This window comes from Bufo bufo, chromosome 1 (assembly GCF_905171765.1).
Source record: "Bufo bufo chromosome 1, aBufBuf1.1, whole genome shotgun sequence".
Taxonomy (NCBI): domain Eukaryota; kingdom Metazoa; phylum Chordata; class Amphibia; order Anura; family Bufonidae; genus Bufo; species Bufo bufo.
This window is the reverse complement of record NC_053389.1, coordinates 763,965,213-763,988,339: the sequence shown is the minus strand read 5'-3', so window position 1 is coordinate 763,988,339 and position 23,127 is coordinate 763,965,213. Positions and strand designations below refer to the sequence as shown.

The 23,127-nt window shown below is 46.7% G+C and overlaps 1 protein-coding gene across 2 annotated transcripts in view; it reads left to right on the top strand.

Annotated features, from left to right (window-relative positions):
• Positions 1-4,361: 4,361 nt before the first annotated feature.
• LOC120986230 (mucin-17-like) overlaps positions 4,362-23,127 on the top strand; it is a 37,169-nt gene continuing 18,403 nt past the window's right edge. Inside the window, exons 1-2 of one of the 2 annotated variants that reach the window (XM_040414678.1) lie at positions 4,362-4,486; positions 17,153-17,320. In XM_040414678.1, coding sequence (XP_040270612.1) covers positions 17,164-17,320 — 157 coding nt within the window. In that variant the 5' untranslated portion in view covers positions 4,362-4,486; positions 17,153-17,163. The remainder of the gene's footprint in view (positions 4,487-17,152; positions 17,321-23,127) is intronic. The other variant, XM_040414679.1, reaches the window with a different exon arrangement.

Below are 23,127 nucleotides of genomic sequence, written 5' to 3'. Positions count from 1 at the left end.
AGCTGGCATCTGGGCAGAGCGCAGTCGGCCTCTGCCCACCAAGTACCTACAGCTCCAAGCTAGAGAACCACAAGGGAGCAAGGAGTTGCAGATGCCCACTCAACAGCTGGGGACATACAAAATTAAACAGGTCCAGTATTGGGTTGTGGTTGGACTGCCAGACTAACTCAGGTACTGACCGTGAGGTCAGGTATCTGGTTAGTCTTCCCTGGGAGGGGAAGATGTGTGGCGAAACCAACCTCGCCACTGGGTTTTGGAGGGGCCTGAGTACTAGCCTCTTGCCCCAGGATTATGGGCCCTCTCATCAGCCAGGCCTCATTTGTTCACAAAGGACTTGGACTAACTTGAACCCTGGTCTAATTCGTGCCATTTTGGGATGTTAAATGTCTATGTGTATTGAAAAGGGTGGGACATTGTATACGTTGAATAGGGAGGTCTGTTCCATTGTCTCTCTGTGTGTATTGGCGATGTCCTTTGTCCTGAGAGATAATTGAATTACTTCTCTGTTGTCTCCAGGACAGAGGATATTGTGTATTCGTCTGCCTGTGATGATTGCATCAACCCAGTGTGAGGTAATTCTATCACGGACAGAGGGGAGAATTTGTGTGGGAGTGTCTGAGTGCATTGTACGTGGTTATTGGCTGTTTTTACAAAACCCTGGGGTGGTAACTTTGTTGGAAGATGTGTATAAAATGCTTGTGTGTTAAAATAAAGAGAGTTCCTGTTTTATACCTTCATGAAGTCTTGGCTCATGTTTGGGGGATGGAATAACTACACTCTTGGGGATTGCTATATCACAATACTCCACTGAGTATAAGCTCTTGTAAGAGCTTGCTCCTGGTTCCTGTCTCTGGATTTAGGAGAGGGTCACCCACTGGAAGCTGAAGCCCAGTCTTGGGTCCAGCGTGGGTGGAGGACGGTGAGACCCCAACCAAGCTGCGGCGGTTCGTGGGGTCTGCAGTGCGTACGGTGTCAAGTGGAGTGCTTGGAGTCCTCTGGAAGCACTAGGAGCATCTATCAACGGAGGTACCCGGTCGGGGTGCTAGGCGTTCCGTTACAGCGTTGCTGCCACCTGCTGGTAAACCTGGAAAATTACAAGGAACAATTGTATTTAACATGGTTTATGCACATTTAATATAAATTATATCAGATGACAATATACAGGCTCTTAGAAGATAGTAGCGGGGTAGAGGCATGTAGTAACACAACTCTGGGGTGTTACACAAATAAACCAGTAAGGTGCCCAGAGGGGCGTCACAAGCCCCCTGCCACAATGTGTCCACCCTCAAAAGACTTAAAATCCAGATAAGCCACGCCCATTATCTGGTTAGGTCACGCCCCCTCCCACCCCTGAGTCGACAGGAATTTAAAAAAATGAAGGTAAAAATCAACTTCAACTTCCGCATTTTGAGGAACGGAACGTCTTTCCCTCTATAGAACGGTCAGATCCTTGTCCATAAAACAGACAAGAATAGGACATTTTTTTTTTTAAATTGCGGGGCCACAGAAAGGACATACCGTGTGCTGTCCGCATCTTTTGTGGCCCCATTGAAGTGAATGGGTCCACATCCAAACCACACAAAATGCAGGAAAAAAATATGTTTGTGTGCATGAACCCTGTGACACCAGCATGTGCAGCGTTAGGATGGCTCCATGCTAGTGACAGCATTGCCCTGTGGTCTGTTATGTGCATCCCCGCCTGCCGTCAGCTTCTGGTGACAGTCACATCGTCCTCTGGGCATCCGCCTGCTGCCACCACTGGCACCATAGATAATGACAATCAGCCCTGCAGAACACAAGCCGCTGGGGCAAGGAGACAATATATACAATTAACGTTATAAAATCCCATCCAGGGGCACCTTCCTGCTGAGCCGCCGGATCTAATCCCATCAAGGACAATACCCAGTACAGCACCCAGCAGCTCTGCCCCCCCCCCCCCCCCCCCTCCATCATAAAATGCATACTGGATTTTGCTATAAATTCTTTTAATTAGCATTTTATTCAGTCCTGTTAATTAGAAATTGCATTTCAACAGCTTGTGGTGAAGAGAGACGTGAGAACGAATCTTTCTGGCCCTTTAAGAACGTTAGGCGTCATGAAAAGTGAAAACATGTTTGTAGTCATAACTTTCCATCCTGCCGAGTCGGCGGTTAAATGCGCATTATGTGCTGCAGCGCTGACCGGTTCTGCTAATGAGCGGATGTAAAATACACGTCAGGCTTCAGATGTAGCAGAGCCGAGTATTAGATGCATTAGAGCTCAGTGCATCAGATATTTCAGAGGGATATGAATCAGAGAAAGCAGAACTGATCCTATCTCATATAACAAAGCAGGGTTTGTCCGGGACAGTAGAGCTGACACTATCAGATGTAGTATCAGATGTATTATGGCACGGCTAACCTTATCAGATATAGCAGAGCTGTGCATATTAGATGTGAAACCGAGTAATGTGTAGCAGAGCTGAGTTTGTCACTGCAACTATTATCATTATTTATGTCACCTATATCCATCTGACCGATGCAGCCAGTTAGTGACTAGTGATTGACTGTAGTGGTCACAGGTTATACGGCAGGTTATTTCTAATGGCATGGAAAGAGACCACCTCCGGTGTCGCCGGAGCAGTGGGGGACTGAACAGGATTCTTTTTTTTATCAGCTCTACTAGTATCAATGAGAAGAGGTCCTTGTCCTCTCCTGGTCAGCACCATTCAGCGGGGGTCCGCCACATTCAATATGGAAACCTCTCTGGTTTCTGCTGCGGAAAGGCAAAATCTGCTGTGTGAACTAGCCCTCAAAGCAGAACTAAGTGCTATATTACTGCCCCCTATGGGACAGAATATGGACCTGCACAAGTGTGGAGGCATATTACCAACAGTCATGAGTTGTGCGTATACATGCAGACCTGCAGGGAGCGCAGATTCCTTCCTGGAGACTAAGGGTATGTTCAGACGTAGGATTTTACTTGCGACAAAATCCGCTGTGCTGCGGTTTCTGCTGTGGGTTTTCATGCGGATCTGCTCTAGGTTTAGCGCCATTCGCTCTGTCTGAACATACCCTAAGGCCTCTTTCACACGAACGATACGGATTGTGTCAGGATACGTTCATTAGACGTTCAGTGAAGCTCGCACCATTCCGCAGCCAAGTTCAGTCAGTTTTGTCTGCAATTGCGTTCAGTGTTTTTCCGGGTTTTTTTACGACCGGGTGCAAAACTGTTTTGATGCGTTTTTCACGCGCGTGAAAAATAACTGAAGACTTACAAACAACATCTCCTAGCAACCATCAGTGAAAAACGCATTGCGTCTGGATGCAATGCGTTTTTCACGGAAGCCCTATTCACTTCTATAGGGCCAGGGGCTGCGTGAAAAAGCAGAATATGGAACATGCTGCAACGCAACGCAGAAATGAGGGGTGAAAAAAAAAAACGCTCATGTATGCAGAAACATTTATCTCAATAGGTCCACAAAAAAAAGGAAGTTACTCCGTGTGCATTTCGTTTTCGTAATGTCCGTATTTCCGTTCCGCAAAAAAATAGAACGTGTCCTATTATTGTCCGCATTATGGACAAGGATAGGACTGTTCTATTAGGGGCCAGCTGTTACGTTCCGCAAAATACAGAATGCACACGCACGTCATCTGTAGTTTTTGCAGATCCGTTTCTTGCGGACCGCAAAATACATACATTTGTGCGCTTGAGACCTTGCGGAAACGGAATGCACCCGGAGTAACTTCCATTTTTTTGCGGACCCATTGAAATGAATGGTTCCGCATACGGTCCCCCCCCCAAAAAAAAACCAGAACGGACACGGAAAGAAAATACATTCGTGTGCATGAGCCCTATACTGCGGATTTCACCCTTTCCAATGGAGAGGGTGAAATCCACTGGATTTTCCGACGCAAAAACCCCATATACATGTGGTTTTTCATGCATTTTTGCGGCGGAAACCGTTACGGAATTTTCCGCCATATTTTCCATCAGGTGTGTCTCTGGCCCAAAGGTTCGGCCACGCGCGTTTTGGAAACCAAAACCAAGAGTGAATTCAAAAAACAGAAGATTTATCTGTCTTTTATAATCCACCGTAAACCCGACCGTGTTGGCGTACCCTTGTAAATTTCTCTTTCTGCCTCCTGCGCGTTTAACAAGGCGCATTGCCATGGAGATGGAAGGTGGGGGCAGCACAGGGGATAATGATCGCATCTAAGACACGGCTTATTTGTCATATCTATCGTAGAGAACAAACACTGCCACCTAGTGACGGCAGACGTGAACTGAAATGCCCTGTCACCTTGAGCAGGGAGGGACAGGGGCTATAGATTATAGGTTGCTCCTGTGTGTGTCATTTTTGTCGCTGTGTGATATTACGAGGTGACACAGTTGTCTGGATGATCCTGTTGTGTGACCCAGTTCTGAGTGCGAGGCAGAGGTGGAGCTGGGAGTGAGGGACGAGACGTGTTTGCTGCGCTGCACCTGAGCTGTGTTTACCTGGAAGGTATTGCAGTATAAGAGGGGGAGCGGGTGACAGGGTTGGCGCATATACATGGATGCTTCTCTTATGGGTGGGGGAGGAGGGGGCTGACATCATGTCTATATGTGGTGGTGGCTCCGTCAGTGTAGATGGGAGTGGGCGGTGGTTCTCTTGATGAGGTTTTATTACATGGCGTACTATTTGTCTGGGTTGTATTGCTGTATTGCGTATGATCGTTATATGTGCAGTCTCCAAATTCCGCCATTCCCTTTACATTTACGTATTATTACCGTACCTTTTTATATAAAAGATTACTGTGATGTATATGTGTCAGTGGGACGGGCGTTGGCACCAGAAGAACATTAACCCCTGCCACAAATTGGGTTCCACGTATCCGCAGTGCTGTACCATAGGCTTCATGTTGCAGTATATTCCTTACAACATTATCTTACATTTATTACACATATGCTACGATATTCCAATGAATTAGCCCCCGGCCCTTTAAGGAGGTGAAAAAGAAGGCTGTCGGTAATTGTGGTACCGTATAATGCAGAGCTTTGATAAATGTGGAGCATATTTTACACTCTGTGAGGGAGATTTATCCAACTGGTGTAAAGTAGAACTGGCTTAGTTGCCCATAGCAACCAATCAGATTCCTCCTTTCATTTTTGACAGCTCCTTTGGAAAATGAAAGGTGGAATCTGATTGGTTGCTGTGGGCAACTAAGCCAGTTCTACTTTACACCAGTTTGATAAATCTACCCCCTATATCTTTTTACGTACTTGCTTAAATGTTATAGAAATTATAATGTTTTTATTGTCATTTTTGACAAGTGACGTGAGCTGCAGTACCAGACACAACCTCTAGAAAAGAGTGGTGCTATTTCTGAAAATAAGAACAGACCCATATTTTGAATACAATCCTACTTGTATTCATTATCAGTACTGAATAACTAATAATTATTACATTTGGTCCCTCATACTCTATGTTGTCCCCCATGCCCCCAATCACCCGTTTTCAAAAAGTGCCAAATCCAATTCAACTCCCATATGGTCAGACAGACACCCAACTTTCCTAGACTTCTGAACAGCAGATCTACCTACTAAATCGCAGTACAGACACCGGGAACGCTGCTGTACAGGGCAAACTGCTAACAAAACTGTGATTGAAGTACTGGCGGACATATTTGTTGACGCACATCCTTTCCGGAAAAGAGAGAAAAAAATGACAATTTTAAAGAAGACGACAACTTAATGGGAAGATTTATTAAAACTGGTGTAAAGGGAAACTGGCATCTTTCAATCTTCAGAGCTCCTATAGAAAATGAAAGGTGGCATCTGATTGGTTGATATGGGCAACTAAGCCAGTTTCCCTTTACACCAGTGTTGATAAGGGTGCATTCACACGACCGTAATTCTGGGTCCGCATCAATTTTCATTTCAATGTGGCCGCAAAAGATGCGGGCAGCACACCGTGTGCTGTCCGCATCCGTTGTTCCGTTTCGCGGCCCCGCAAAGAATATAGAGCAGGTGTTATTCTTGTCTGCAATCGTGGACAAGAATAGGCATTTTCTATATACAGTTGCAAGAAAAAGTATGTGAACCCTTTGGAATGATATGGATTTCTGCACAAATTGGCCATAAAATGTGATCTTATCTTCATCTAAGTCACAACAATAGACAATCACAGTCTGCTTCAACTAATAACACACAAAAAATTAAATGTTACCATGTTTTTATTGAACACACCATGTAAACATTCACAGTGCAGGTGGAAAAAGTATGTGAACCCCTAGACTAATGACATCTCCAAGAGCTAATTGGAGTGAGGTGTCAGCAAACTGGAGTCCAATCAATGAGATGAGATTCGAGGTGTTGGTTACAGCTGTCCTGCCCTATAAAAAACACACACCAGTTCTGGGTTTGCTTTTCACAAGAAGCATTGCCTGATGTGAATGATGCCTCGCACAAAAGAGCTCTCAGAAGACCTACAATTAAGAATTGTTGACTTGCATAAAGCTGGAAAGGGTTATAAAAGTATCTCCAAAAGCCTTGCTGTTCATCAGTCCACGGTAAGACAAATTGTCTATAAATGGAGAAAGTTCAGCACTGCTGCTACTCTCCCTAGGAGTGGCCGTCCTGTAAAGATGACTGCAAGAGCGCAGCGCAGACTGCTCAATGAGGTGAAGAAGAATCCTAGAGTGTCAGCTAAAGACTTACAAAAGTCTCTGGCATATGCTAACATCCCTGTTAGCGAATCTACGATAAGTAAAACACTAAACAAGAATGGATTTCATGGGAGGATACCACAGAGGAAGCCACTGCTGTCCAAAAAAAACATTGCTGCACGTTTACAGTTTGCACAAGAGCACCTAGATTTTCCACAGCAGTACTGGCAAAATATTCTGTGGACAGATAAAACCAAAGTTGAGTTGTTTGGAAGAAACACACAACACTATGTGTGGAGAAAAAGAGGCACAGCACACCAACACCAAAACCTCACCCCAACAGTGAAGTATGGTGGTGGGGGCATCATGGTTTGGGGCTGCTTTGCTGCGTCAGGGCCTGGACGGATTGCTATCATCAAAGGAAAAATGAATTCCCAAGTTTATCAAGACATTTTGCAGGAGAACTTAAGGCCATCTGTCCACCAGCTGAAGCTCAACAGAAGATGGGTGTTGCAACAGGACAACGACCCAAAGCATAGAAGTAAATCAACAACAGAATGGCTTAAACAGAAGACAATACGCCTTCTGGAGTGGCCCAGTCAGAGTCCTGACCTGAACCCGATTGAGATGTTGTGGCATGACCTCAAGAAAGCCATTCACACCAGACATCCCAAGAATATTGCTGAACTGAAACAGTTCTGTAAAGAGGAATGGTCAAGAATTACTCCTGACCGTTGTGCACGTCTGATCTGCAACTACAGGAAACGTTTGGTTGAAGTTATTGCTGCCAAAGGAGGTTCAACCAGTTATTAAATCCAAGGGTTCACATACTTTTTCCACCTGCACTGTGAATGTTTACATGGTGTGTTCAATAAAAACATGGTAACAAATAATTCTTTGTGTGTTATTAGTTCAAGCAGACTGTGATTGTCTATTGTTGTGACTTAGATGAAGATCAGATCACATTTTATGACCAATTTGTGCAGAAATCCATATAATTCCAAAGGGTTCACATACTTTTTCTTGCAACTGTAGTGCCGGCCATGTGGTGTCCGGTATCTGTGTTTTGCGAATCCACAATTTGCGGACCGCAAAACACTTACGGTCGTGTGAATGCACTCTAAATCTCTCAAGCGAGCTTGGCTATTTTCCGAAGTCCCATTGAAATGAATGGGAAGCGCACCACGCAAGTGCAACTACCGCTCCATTCACTTGTATGGGGCTTATGGAATTAGCCGAGCCAGCGCTCGGCCTTCAATGTCCCAGGTGGAACAACTCCAACGCGGATGACTGATGGGCTTCTGTTTACTAGTGTTGTGTTTTTTTGTTTTTTTTTAATCTTTAAGTGGAAATGAAGAAAACCACAGAAATAAGATAATAATGCACTTAGTAAAGTAGATGCAAGCATTATATATGGACAAAGTCCTCACTCTGATACGATAATATCTGAGACACTTAGCCAATATATTTTGATCAAAACACATCTGAGCCCGCCTACCAAGCGCCAAGGTGGTCTCAGGTCAGGCGGGTCCTACGCTAAACCTACCTAAGCCATTGGGCTTCTATGTTCAGGAGCGCAGACGCCGCACATATGGTGTGCTGCTCCTAGTCACCTCCATGTGCATGAAGCAACCAATGGGAGGAGGAGCACGCACAGCTATATGTACCACCTAATCAAGGTGCTCTATTGGATAGGAAGGGCAAAAGTGCAGAGGAATGCTATTCCCAAGATAAAATAGGTGCGCATTCACACTTGAAGGTGCCACTCCCTCAAGCAAATACTACATAGACAAAAAAATCACAGAAAAAACTAAGATAAAAACATCCTGCACGGTATGATATACAAATGTGCGGATGTCCCTGGCCATATTATTGAAGAAAACCACAGAAATTAGATAATAAGTGGAAATGCCCTTTAATTATGACACAGGCCAGCTCGGATACACGCCCTAATGCTTATTTTCAGATTTCAAGCTTTTAAGTGCCTGTGATCAGTATATTCAGGGTTGGGCCTCACTGTTCTGCTCCCCAAGGAGACAGCTATAATGGTTCACCTCCCATCCTGTATATAAACTGCCATAACTACCTCTACCTGAGAGGTTCAGCAAATCCATGAGTAATGGAGGCGTCTTCAGATATTATAGCGCTGGTCATCACGTTAACACCACTGATGAAGATGATGTAAGGCATGGGCTGCGGCACAGAACCTGTTTAGTTTTTGGATGTTTCACTTGTCATATTCTGCTATATTTTCCCATTTTAGTAAATGTGGCACAACAAAAAGTTCTTGAAAATAGCAGAATTGTTATTTCATGGGTAGCGCAAGTAGTTACTAAAACATACAGCAGAGAAGTCAGGTCCTAAGGGGCAGTTCAGGATTTTGTTTCGTAAAGGCTAAGGACACTGTTGGGACAGTTTTTGTTTTGATTTCATTTTGGGCTAAAAATCATTTTTGCAATTGGTCTTTAGTAAAACTTTTGAGCAGTTTTTGTGATGCAGGGATTACATTTCAGTCTATTTGCTGACTGTCACTTTCTGATATCTCTGATCTCCTGACCTCATAAACACTCACCAAACTAATAGCTAGTGATGGCCAGTTCGCATTGTTCGCCCGCGAACATATGCGGGCTGCCATCTTTTTTCACAAGTCCGGCGAGGCACAGGTAAGCCCTTACCTGTGCCTTTGCACGAGCCGGTTTGAAAACAAGTGCGGTCAGCGGGAGCAGGCAGTTCCGAGAACAGCCACCGGGGGCCTTCATCGGGCATTTCTTGGAACTGCCTGCTCCCGGTGACCGCATTTGTTTTCAGACCGGCTCGCGGCACAGGCACAGGAAAGGACTTACCTGTGCCTCGCCAGACTTGTGAAAAAAGATGGCAGCCCGCAACCACTGTATCACAAAAAGCGCTGAAAATTTTAATAAAGTCTAAATGCAAAAATGATTTTGAGCCCAAAATTAGTAGAAAGCAATAACTCAAAGACTTTTATTTTGTGATTCATACGGAATTATAGAAAATGATATGTTCTCCGCGCAAATACAGAGAGGACGGTGATGTCATCCCAAACAATTTGTCATCTCGTCAGGCTTTCATTTACCTATTATCCCTCTATTAGTACAGTTCACTGCAGATCAATGGGCTTTGTGTCTGCGCTACAGGTAGATAAAGGCCCCTTGCTTCCTCTTTGGACGGGATTCTACAAGTACAGGTCTGTGGCCATGCAAAGCACCTGCTCATAGCCTGGCGGCTCAGTCCGGTTATGCAAAGCATCTGACAATACCCTCACTGAGAGCCCAGAGAGGTAACTACAGGTGATGTGCCTCTATGTGTGCGCATTAAAGGCCTACGTAGCCTACAATCGGCAGTGATACAAGGCATATATGGAAGCATACTGCCCAGATCTGAAAGAGTGCGGTGCACACATTACGTCATGCCTCAAATCCCACCCAATCCCTGTCCATACCCGCAAAGAGTAATGATGTTCCCTTAGTACCCAGTAAGTGCCCCTCACACAGTATCATGCCCGCTAAGTGGACCACCTCACAGCATGATGCCCCCTTGGTGCTTTCCCACACAGTATGATGCCCCATTGTTGTGTCCCTACATAGTATGATGGCCTCTTAAAGGGCATCTGTCAGCAGGTTTGCACCTATGACACTGACTGACCCGTTACATGTACACTTGGCAGCTGAAGACATCTGTGTTGGTCCCATGTTCATATGTGCCCGCGTTTCTGAGAAAAATGATGTTTTATTATATGCAACTGAGCCTCTAGGAGCAACGGGGGCGTTGCCGTTACACCTAGAGGCCCTGCTTGCTCTCTCTGCAACTGCCGGGCCCTCTGGACTTTGACAGGGCCAGGTGTGATGACATTTACACTGCTTGGTCCTGTCAATCAAAGTGCAGAGGGAGCGGCAATCGATCAGCTGTTTGAAGAGTCCACAGTGCTCTGGGGACCACTGTGTCCTCCTTGCAGCTTACCAAGCACAGCGCAGTACAGTGGCTGCACATGGTATTACATGTCAGCCCCATTCACTTGAATGAACTGAGATGCACAAAGGGCCGTGTCCAGGGGTGCACCACCAATGAGGCAAGGTGAGGCGATTGCGTCAGGCAGCACCAGGTAGGGGCAAGAGCGGGACAGCAGAAGGGCCATGGGCAATGAGCACTTCCATTGTGGAAACGCTCATCTCTACATATTCAACTGCATCGCTGTACTCAGGACAGCAATACAGTTGAATACAGCGACGGGGTACGGGAGCAATGTCTTCATGGCCCAACACTTCCTCTAATAGGCTTTAGTCCTAATTCCTGTAGCCTATCAGAAGCCGGGGTCATCATTATCGCGCTGCCTGAGCCGGGCTGCATAGAGCTCAGGGCACAGACTAATGGAGGTAAGTATTTGAGTTTATTATTTTTATTTGTCAGCATGGTGTTGGGCCACAATGGGGTGGGAGTCATTATTTTGTAACTATGGGGGCACTGCAGCTGTAAAAGAGTATTTTTGCACTGGCAAATTATAAGGGGGCCATTATGGGGACATCTGTTCTACTGGAGGCACTAAAAGGGGGTAGTTTTTTTGTACTGACACGTTACAAGGGATCATTTTTTGTACTTAGCACACATTATAAGGCCTCTTGCACACTAACTTTTTTTTTCTTTCCCCGTTTCCGTATGCAGAACCATTCATTTCAATGGTTCCGCAAAAAAAATGGAATGTACTCCGTATTTCCGTATATATATCCGTTCCGCTGAAAGATAGAACTTGTCCTATTATTGCCCGCAAATAACGATCCGTGGCTCCATTCAAGTCAATTGGTCCGGAAAAAAATACGGAATGCATAAGGAACACATCCGTCTGTTATCCGTTTTTTGCGGAACCATGCCCACTTTGCCCATGTGTATACTGTTAAAACACATTACTGTACATTACATTAATGATTCAAAATTTATGTTTCTGTTTGCAATACGCAAACAACGGAGATTTTTTTGCGGAACTACGGAATGGAAACGGAAACACAACGGAAACAAAAAACTGAAAAACGGATCTGTGAAAAACGGAACGCAAAATACAGAAAAAGCCATACGGTCGTGTGCAAGAGGCCTAAGGGAGCATTTTTGTGTATTCTAAGGCCTCTTGTATACAAACTTTTTTTTTTTTTGTTTCCGTTTGTGGTCTGTATGCGGAACCAATAATTTCAATGATTCCACAAAAAAAACGGCATGTACTCAGTATGCATTCCGTTTCTGTATTTCCGTTCTGATGAAAGATAGAACTTGTCCTATTATTGCCCGCAAATAACTATCCGTGGCTCCATTCGAGTCAATGGTTCCGCAAAAAAAACGGAATGCATATGGAATGCATCCGCATATGTGTTCCGTATCCGTTCCGTTTTTGCGGAACCGTCTATTGAAAATTTTGCCCAGCCCAATTTTTTTATGTACTTTCTGCTTAAACATTATTGTATGCTTCCGTTTCCGTGTGCAATCCGCAAAAAACGGATCACAAATGGAAACTGAAACACTACTGGAACAAAAAAACTAGCAATTTTATGGGGTACCTGCTCAATAAAATAGTCCTCAGCCAGTGTCAATCTCATTGTCAGTATGCTTTCAGTCAGAACTGTTAGTGACGTATTCTGAGAACTTCCCTGTCACAGAGAACTCTGTCTTAGGCCTAATGCACACGGCCGTTGTTTTGGTCCGCGTCCGAGCCGCACATTGTGCGCCTCTGACCCATTCACTTCAATGGGGCCGCAAGAGATGCGGACAGCACTTCGTGTGCTGTCCGCATCCATTGCGCCGTTCCGAGGCCCCACAAAAAAATATAACATGTCCTATTCTTGTCCGCAAAACGGACAAGAATAGGCAGTTATATCAATGGCCGCCCGTTCCGTTCCGCAAATTGCGGAAGGCACACGGGCGGCTTCTGTTTTTTGCGGATCCGCGGTTTGCGGACCGCAAAAAACAGTACGGTCGTGTGCATGTAGCCTAAGCCTAGAAGGTCGCCCTTTAAAAATCATTTGAAACAATGGACACCAAGATCAACCTAGAACATGTTCCTCAACTCAAACAAGAATAGAGGGCTCAAAATGTCCTAATGGGGGTTATCACAAGCAGCCTAGCCTCACATGAAGATAACTAATTGCCTTTATTAGCTTTTAGATAGACTGCCCACTAGTACGCCTAGCTGGTAAATCTACATCCCCCACCTTCCTGGCTCTGCTCATTCATTGAAACGACTGAAAGAGGGGAGGGGGCTCTTCTCAGCCCATGTATGCAGTTTAGTGTATGTGATCGGATGAGACCGCCTGGGGATGCTTTACTACATGTAGTTAGCTGGTTAGGGTTCATAAGCTTTTTTAGCAAATATCAACTTGGTGTACCCACCTTTTGGGTCTTCACCCCATTAGGCCCTTAGAAGTATGAACTAAACGTGGTGGTACACATGAACAGCCATCTCTCCCAACTAGCACATAACTGGGCATAGGGAGAAGATATAAACCACTGCCGGGCACTTCTCCAACAACATATCAAACAAGTTGAAATCCAATCCTTCTTTTCCCCAACAGTAGATGTTGGCCTATCCAATAGAATATCCAATTAAGGATATTTTCGGCCTTACCAACCAGTTGTATCCATTACTATTCTTTAAAAGCAATGAGCATCTTGTGTGTGTGTTTATTTCTATATGATGTGATTTCAGAAGAAACCTCAGACATAGGTTGATTGTTCACCAACCTCATCTGGCTGGAGAGCTGTGTCTAATTTTGTGATGTTGGAGGATATACAACAGATCCACATACAGATCTGTTTACCCAGGCCACCAGAATACCAAACCAGACATCACTCTGGTAGCTTCACAGCACCTGGCATGGACGTACAAATCATTGTCAAAGATCATTTCCTCCTGTGAAATCCATATTATTTGAGAAATTTAAGGAGAAACTCATACAAAATGTTTTACCACGTGGCAGGCGCAGCACTATGAAGTGCCTTTTGCGCTGTGGCATTAGAAGAATTTTGGTATCTCTGACTTTTAGTCTAACCAGACTCCGCAGCAGATAGTCCATGTACATAACACGTGTTGAAAAGATATCACAAAATGGCGGTATGCATAAGATGGTGGTTCAACTGTTCAATCTTGTCATTCAACATAAAATGGTGGATATATTTCTCTCTTCAGTATCTGTGCTCCCACTTTAAGTTATTTAAGCACTTTATGATCTCTCTGAGAGGTATATCTGAGGTCTAACTAATAGTTCACTTGCTCTACTTGGTTTGCAGTTTGCTCTATACAATTGCTTATGATCTGGTATGAGCAGTTCGCAGTTGTATGCAATTTGTTTGGATTGTATGATCCATTGTGGAAGCGCTCATCTCCATAGTCATCTGTATCGCCATCCTCATGACGGCGATACAGATGACTGTCTTGCGGCGGGGCAGGGGAGGGAGAGGCGTCTCCCTTCCCTGTTCCTCTGATAGGCTGCGGGCCTTGTGCCGGAAGCCTATCAGAGGCCGGTCCAGGCGGCGCAATGATGTCATTGCGCCGCCTGAGCCGTACAGCTCAGGACACAGGCCGGAAGAGGCCTGCATCGCATCGCTGCCATGAGGAGGTAAGTATAGAGGGGGGGGGGGGGGGGGCACTTGTTATTGGCACATGATTTGGGGGGGGGGAGGCACTTGTTACTGGCACATGATTTGGGGGGGAGAGGCACTTGTTACTGGCACATGATTTAGGGGGTGAGAGGCACTTGTTACTGGCACATGGTTGGGGGGGAAGAGGCACTTGTTACTGGCACATGGTTGGGGGGGAAGAGGCACTTGTTACTGGCACATGATTGGGGGGGAGAGACACTTGTTACTGGCACATGATTTGGGGGGTGAGAGGCACTTGTTACTGGCACATGGTTGGGAGGGAGGCACTTGTTACTGGCACATGATTGGGGGGAGAGGCACTTGTTACTGGCACATGATTTGGGGGGGGGAGAGGCACTTGTTACTGGCACATGATTGGGGGGGAGAGGCACTTGTTACTGGCACATGATTGGGGGGCATCTATAGGGGCACTTTTTACTGCCACATTATTGGGAGGCACTATGGGGACACTTCTTACTGCCACATTATTGGGGGGCACTATGGGGACACTTTTTACTGGCACATTATGGGGGGCACTATGGAGAAGGGGGGGAAGAATCACTATGGTGGCTTCTACTGGGGGCCCTATATACTGGCACACATTATGGGGGGCACTATGGAGAAGTGTGGGGGAAAGGAGCACTAAATGCATCAGTGATCACTAAATGCATCTCTTCTCTTGATAGAGCTGGGCCCCATGGCAGCTGTCAATCATGCCTGCAGTTATGCCCATGGGTCCAGAAAAACTACTCACTCACACTTGGCTGTCCCAAAATAATGGCACACTGACACATAGTTCCACACCCTTACATAGGATATCTTGGGGACCCCCAATACTGGCTTCTATACAGACCCGCCCCAATTAATATCTGATTCCAGAATAGCAGTACATTGATATTTGGAATAGTAACATGATAACTCAGCCGCCTCCAGAACAGGGGTGCTAGGAACCAGCCAAGACTCACGGGGGCACATGTATCAAAAATATAAACCTTACCCCTAGGCCTCCTACGTTCCGTGGGCATTCCGCATCACGGATGCGGACCCATTCACTTTAATGGGTCCGCAAATCCGGAGATGCAGAACTGAACCCTACAGAAGCATTACGGAGTGCTTCCGTAGGGTTTCGTCCCGTACTTACATTCCGCAAAACGATAGAACATGTCCTATCTTTTTACGGAACGGGCGGATCGCGGACCCCTTAAAGTGAATGGGTCCGCGATCCGCTGCGGCTGCCCCACGGTCGGTGTTCGTGCACGACCACGGGGCGCACACGTTCGTGTGCAGGAGGCCTTACTATAGAAATGAGAGCACAAAGTCTGTATACTCCCTTCATCCCTAATCCGACTGTGTGACCGCGCACTGACTCATGGCCTGCCCTCGCTATGTACCAATTTGGGGGCTGGATGAGAAATGCCTTCTATAACGAAAGGAGGAGGCAATACACATAAATCAGGGCCTGTCTATATAAATCCCAGTCGCTGGCTGCCTGGATTACATACATAGCATCCTCCTGTATGGGGACAGACACTTCCTCCCATCCCCCTCCCCTCTATGGAAGGACCCTTTGTGCCAATTTGTATCACAACAACTTGAAGCTGCCTGCGTAATTCTAAAAGTCAGCGATGAAATCCTCTTATTGTAGACAGGCAGCCTGGCATGGGGGGGGGGGGGGCATCGGGTGTGTGTGGGGGGGTGTGGGGGGGTAGCGGCTTAGGGGGGTGGGTAGACTGGAGGCGAGGGGCTATTCAGCACTTGGGCGGCATAAAGTCTCCAGTGTAGATTGTGTGTTGTGTCAGTGTGGCTGCCAGCGTTGGCGCACACAGTGCCCCCTCTATCTGGGCTCTGCACCGTGTCGGCCAGGCCGCTCCAGCTGCTGCTGGTCCTTTGAGTAAGCGCACGGGGTATTGTCACGTCCTAGAGGAAGCTTTATTGATCTCCTTAGCCGTCTCTTTTGACGGATAATAGGGAGCGTTGATCTCCCCCTGGGAGGGTATGAATATTCACATCCTCCCCCCCAATAAGGGAGAGTGGGGGGAGCATGTCCAAAAGCTCAGCTCGCCTCCCATTGGACTCTTTCATTATCCCTGGTACCCAGTTCCCATCGATCTCCTTCTTCTTCTTCCCCTGGTGACACTTGCGAGGAGGGACAGAGGGAGTGACTCACAGGCACACTCAGACACACACGCCCGAGCAGCAGAGAGAGGTGAGTGCCGAGGTGCAGTACTGCCATATATATATATATATCTCTGTATAACGTGTTCATGTGTGTAATTGTATGTCTATACGTGCACCCTACAGCATGGTGTCCTGCACAAAGTCTATTCTTGCGGTGCTTTATTTTGCATTTAACCCTTGTGACTCTCTATCTATATACCGGATATATATATCTATAGCGTGTGATCGAAGTGTATAGAGAAGCCTGGGACTCACTGTGCTGTGTCCCAGGGTTTTGTGCCGGAGGGGGGAAGGGCGCACCCATTCAAATGCAAACTACTTGAATTGAAATGAGGGTCTTGCCTCAGTCCTGACACTTGTGAATAGGGGATGGCGTACGCAGGGATTTGTATCTGGGGCTATACAGACCTGTCACACACATGGATCTCGGCGGGGATATAGGAGCAGGGATATCTCAGTATGTGACGGTGTGGGAAGCAAATAGGAGGCTCAGGCAGCATCTGGCTTTTTCTGCATAATTAATACCTCTAGGACCAGGGAATACAATGCAAGATGAGATGCAGGGTGTCTGGAAGTTAACCCTGAACCTCTAGGAATAGGCTAAGAGTCTTCAGAGGGCGACAGCTCTTCCGAATGAGGAGGAATACTCAGCCTAGATCCAGATCGGCGGTCTTCGTTCCGGTATATAACCCTATCTCCTCTCCCTGCAGGCTGAATCACAATGGACTCCTCAACCAGCGGGAAACCCAAGGGGGGAACCCCGACTAGGCCTCTAACTTCTAGACCCTCTTTGTCTAGAAGCACGAAAACTGGAGGCTCCACTCCGTCTCCCAAAGTGGCCACAGAGATCCCCCGCCCGGCTTCTTCAAGGGGTGGAGGTAAGTTACTGAAATGCAATAAGCGATCAAATACGATAAATTGTAATTAGAAAATGGATCACAAGTTTTTAAATTCATATTTTTTTTGGTAATTTATGACAAATTATCATTCACTGTGAGGTACATCGTCACGTCAATGGAGCTCAACTGCTATACCAGACACAAACCATGGTCAGAGGGTGGCGCTGTTTTTCTCATTTTGTACAACCTGAGTGATCTAGCAATAGGGATACAAGGATTGAGATGTGCAGCGGCCCCAGGAGAGGATAGGAGTGGTAGTAGCAATTATATCTGCAGTAGTTGCTCCTCTCTCTGTATCTCCCCTGGGCTGTGTAGTTATCGGAAGGTTGCACCTTTTCTTCCTTTTGGGGGCAGTCCCTGGCTTTGGGGTTCTCCTGCCTGGTGGTGGTATGGGGTGCCCTTGAGAGTGACGGACTCTAAGGCTACTTTCATATCTGCGGTTTTGTGTTCCGGTTTGGAAAACCGGAGCAAAACGGTTCCGTTTGATTTAATGCACCAGGATGCATCCGTTCCATTCAGATGTGGTTGTATTAAATCGAAACTGAACAAACCGGATCTGGCATTAAAATCTTTGTAAGTGAATGGGTGACATAAGTAAAAAAAAAAAATGCAATTATATAAAAGAACAGCAGTGGTATAAGGCAGGGGCGTAGCTATAGGGTAGGCAGCTGCTTTGGGGCCTGAACTCAGAAGGGGCCCACCCAGGAGGAGGAGTAAAAGATTTTATTATCAGGGCTCCCTCAACAGTATTACACAATACATTATATACAGTGACATGACGTATAGTATATATACGTGTAGGAAACTGATATAGGGGCTGCTGAGCCTGGTCTGAGAGAGCGATCTTGAGGGGGTTGCGAAGAAGTTGCTGGGGAAGGGGGAACCATTCAAAAATTTTCTGTGGGGCCCAGTCATTTCTAGTTACGCTGCTGGCTACAGGGTAAATGTTATGTTCTTGCACTATGGGAATTGGATGGGCACATTCATCACCTTTTATTTAATTAGTTAACACTATAACATCCTTCACACTACTGTATTACAGCTCCATACAGCCTTCAGAAACTTCTATTTAGGCTCTTCAGTACCTCCATAAGCCTTTGATATCATACCGAGGCTTTCTGTCATGTTCCACCAGATGCCGTATATATACTCAGGCGCTCTCATCTAGAATCATAACATCTAGAGGAGGATATGTTCTTACTATGGTGACAGGCAGGATACGGTAGTACATAAGGTGCCGATGTGCCTCTTTACCAACTCGGCTATGTGCATGGTGCCTTCAACTGAGTTGACCGAGACAATTTGGACCTAGTTTTAAGCTACTTATTTTTCCACTCATTTTAGACAGTCAAAAATTCAGATTTAGACCATTTTCTTCAATTTGTCAGCACCTTTTTGTGGTATTGAAGGGTGTGACAGATAGTGGCCAAAGGCTGATATCTGTTTTCTCAGTTCTTTAGGTCCAGTCATTGTTGGAAAGTTGTTCCAGTGGACATGTGCCAATGGTTGTGAGCTCATCAACATTCACGGCTTCCACCCAGTTCCTGGAACAAGGCAGTCATTGATCTGTACATTGTGGGCATCAAAATGACAAATTTTTCCTACAAGTAGTTCACTATACAGCTGGTGAATATCACTAGTGAAAGGCCAGATCTGTACTTTGAGGACAATGTAGTGTCTAGTGCCAAATCTGTATTATGGTGTACTTGGGAGGACCATTCCAAAAATGTCCCCTACTTGGGCTTAGAGATAAGGACTTAAAGGGGTTATCCAAGACTATTAAATGTCCCCCATATGCCCGGGTCCCTCACAATGAATATTCTTACTTGGCTCCCCGCGCCGCTCCTGTTCCCCGCACCGCCACTGCCGCTTCTCCCCATGCGGGGATGAAAACATCCGGTGCCAAGGGGGAGCAGCCAATGGCAGGCGGTGATGGGGACAAGCCTCCCTAGCTTCACCCGCGATGCTAGGGAGGCTCGTCCCCATCTGCCATTGGCTGCTCCCCCCCCCGACAATGGATGTTTTCATCCACAGACGGGGAGAAGTAGCAGCGGCGGTCCGTTGACCAGGAGTGGCGCAGGAGCGGGGAGCCAGGTAAGTATATTCATTATGAGGGGTCCAGGCATATGGGGGACATTTAATAGTCTTGGATAATCCCTTTAAGGCTGTATTAGACAGTCCGATTTTGCAGGTAATTGTTGGGAGGGAAGCGTTCCTCCCCGGCAATTGCCTGCTTCCTAGCGGAGGAGACCGTTGCTATTACACGCAGCGATCTCCTCCACAGCATCGTTATGCCATCGCTTGTCCCCATGCTGTCCAGCAGATTGTGATTTGACACTACGATCTGCCACCAGCAAATAATACTTTTTAAACCTGTGAAAAGATTTGGATTGCCCCATGAATGAGCGTTTGCTCTTTCATCGAGTAATTGGCGGCAGTATTACACTGCCAGATCATCACTAATGACCGTTACTACTAATGTTCTTTAGCGATGATTGGCCCGGCATTTGCCTGGTGTGATACAGGCATTAAAGGAGGGTCTCACTAGAGCAAAAGGCAACTTTTGTCTAATATGCAAATTATCAATAAGTGCCCATTGTGAGGTCCCAGTCTCTCCCCTACATATCCTGCCCTGTGCCCCTCACCCATTTGCTGTCTGGCCTTTGCTGTCTGTCCGACTATGGGACAGCGCATGCACAGTACTCTCCAGTCCATATCCTTCGACTTCAGTGATAAAGGTGCATAACCGGGATGTCACTGAGCCTGATGGACATAAGGTGGTGAGTACTGCGCATCTGCAGTCCCACAGTCGCACACGCCATACACGAGATTTCAGTGCCACTAAGGCCTCATGCACACGACCGTTGTTATGGTCCGCATCAGAGCTCGGATGCGGACCCATTCACTTCAATAGGGCCACAAAAGATGCGGACAGCATAACCTGTCCTATAACCTGTCCTATTCTTGTCCGTTTTGCGGACAAGAATAGGCATTTCTACAATGGGCCGTCCGTTCCGTTCCGCAAATTGCGGAAGGCACTCGGGCGGCTTCTGTTTTTTGCGGATCCGTGGTTTGCGGACCGCAAAAAAACGGAACTGTCGTGTGCATGAGGCCTAGGAGTGACAGCAAGACAAAGGGAGAAGCAGAAGACAAGGAAGGTGGAGGAGAGACTGACCACACGTGGAGATGACGACTCTGACAGTCTTTCTTTAAATATACATTAGATGACTGTTGGCGATCCAAACTGCCTCCTGACCTCAGTATATCCGCTCCTTCACTCCCCCAGGATATTAGCCCCTGGCCGTGGTTTTACCTGTATTTTTAGAATAAACCCCAAATTTAGGTAAGGTCCCCCTCGTCATCTCCAGAGCTCTACAAAATGTGGACACCACCACGCAGCTCTCCCTATCTCATCTTCCTGAATCCCTATGAGTGTGACATGAGGGAAGAAGAAAACTGGGGTTAACTTCAGTCCCAGCTGAATTTCCAGGTTTTTAGTGGAATTAGCATTTGCATTGTAAATGAAGGAAGTGGATCGTTCAGACATCAGGCTAATTGGAGGAAGCGGTCTGCCAGAAACACTGGACGTCAGGAATACAAGATAATGGAACCTTGTTTACACTGGTTGTCGCTGAGGTATCTGCCCGATCTTAAACGTCACATCCTCAGTGAGGGCAGCAAAAAAGTAGTGACAGACATGGTGAAATCAGCGGTCTGCCACTTACCTGCTAAAGTAATTACAGTTTAAAGGGGTATTCTGGTTAGATTAAGTTATCCCCTATCCACAGGATGGGAGATAACTATTAGATCAGTGGGGTCCTATCGCTGAGAACAGGGGCCTCGTTCAGCCCCCCTGAAATGACCGGAGCGGCTGGTTGCTGGTTGCAGGGCCGCTCCATTCTTTTCTATGGGAGTTCCGGAGATAGTCGAGGACAGCGCTCACCTATCTCCGGAATTCCCATAAAAATGAATTGATGCGGCCACATGCATGCCTTTCATTTCAGGAAGGGGGGAGTACGGGGCTCCTGTTCTCATGGTCGGTCGGGGTCCAGGTTGTAGGACCTCTATCGATCTTACAGTTATGCCTTATCCTGTGGATAGGGGGTTGCTTAATCTAATCGGAATACCCCTTTAATCCTGGCAGAGTACGCTGGAGAAGAGTCCGGCTTATTCGTGAGTTCTCCCTCTCCCTGCCTCCCCGCTCCTTAATAATTAAGGAGAGAACTGTCAGTCATTAGCAGGTGGGCATTGAGAACTCATGAATATGCCCGACTCTTCTCCGTTGGGTGCTGCCAGGATTAAACACTTGGGGACACATTTATTATGTGATTTACGCCCCAAAAGTGGCATTAAAAAGTTGCAGATTTTGTTTCACGCCATATTTGTGGCAAAATCTGTGACTCTTGCCCATTAACACCACTTTTCAGAAGTGGCAAGAAAAGAGGGCATGGTAGGGGCAGGGAGGGGACGTCGCAGCAGGCCCGGCACGTTTAGCCAGAAAACTGTTATGAATAAAGAGAGAAGCTAGGGGGCTGCTGTCGTTTTCAGACTGTCGCATGGCCTGCTGTAGGATGAGACAAATCTATGAGAGGTGTTACCTCAACTATATCGCATCCTCCGGCAGAATAAAGATCGGCGAAAATAAAGGCAGTCTTGATAAATTTCTCCCTTGGTCCTTGGGGATGACATAACTTTAAAAGGTAAATGAAAGAACAATGATTTCAGCATGTCTGACACTACTTTATGCTGCCCTCAGTGACAAGTTCCCTTTAAAGGGGTTTTCTGGGAGTACAATAATGATGAGCTATCCTCAAGATAGGTCATCAGTATCTGATCGGTGGGAGTACCACTCCCAGCATCCCTACAGATCAGCTGTTTGAAGAGGCCGTGGTGGTCTGTTGTACGCTGCGCCATCTTCCTAGGCCAGTGACATCACGTTCGTCTGGCCTATGTGCAGCTTAGTCCCTGCAATACCAAGCACGGCCACTATACAATGTAGGGCGCTGTGCTTGGTAATTTGTGAGGAGGCCACAGTGTCCTCTTCAAACAGCTAACCGGTGGTCAGACCCCCACCGGTCTGATGTTGATAACCTATCCTGAAAAACCTCTTTAAGACCCCCATACACATTAGAGCACAGATGGCCGGCCCCATCTGATATACAACCTAATGTGTATGGAGAGTCCCTGATTCTGCGCTGACAGATGAAGCCGTGGGTGACGAGGATCTGATGCATTGAATTTCATCATGTTGTTCTCCTGGGACATCAACCACTGCCAGAAGTGTCTGGCAGCCACTATCCTCATTAAAAGCACATACACACTCGGATGAACTGAGCGCGGATGTCTATAAGGGAGTCAAGAGAGATAGCCGTTGCAGGTGTACGGGCACCTGTAGACCCCACTCTATAAGGTTCCCCACTTGGTCCTAAATTGGATTGGCCAGAAATATCCAGCCACGTCATGACTAAAGTATGCAGTTTGATGCACTTAAGGCTACTTTCACACTGGCAGTAACCTTTTCCGGCAGGCTGTTCCGGTGGGGGAACAGCCTGCCAGATCTGTGCTACCGCAAGTCCACCATGCCGCCGGAAGTGCGCTCTGGCTCCATTCACTATAATAGGGGAGGGGCGGATGTCCGGCCGCAGCACGGCAAACATGCCGAGAGGCGGGTGGACAAAAACTTCAACATGATGCCGCTTGTTTGCCGTGCTGTGGTCCGACTTCCATTATAGTGAATGGGGCTGGAGTGGACTTCTGGTAGCATGGTGGACTTGCGGTAGCACAGA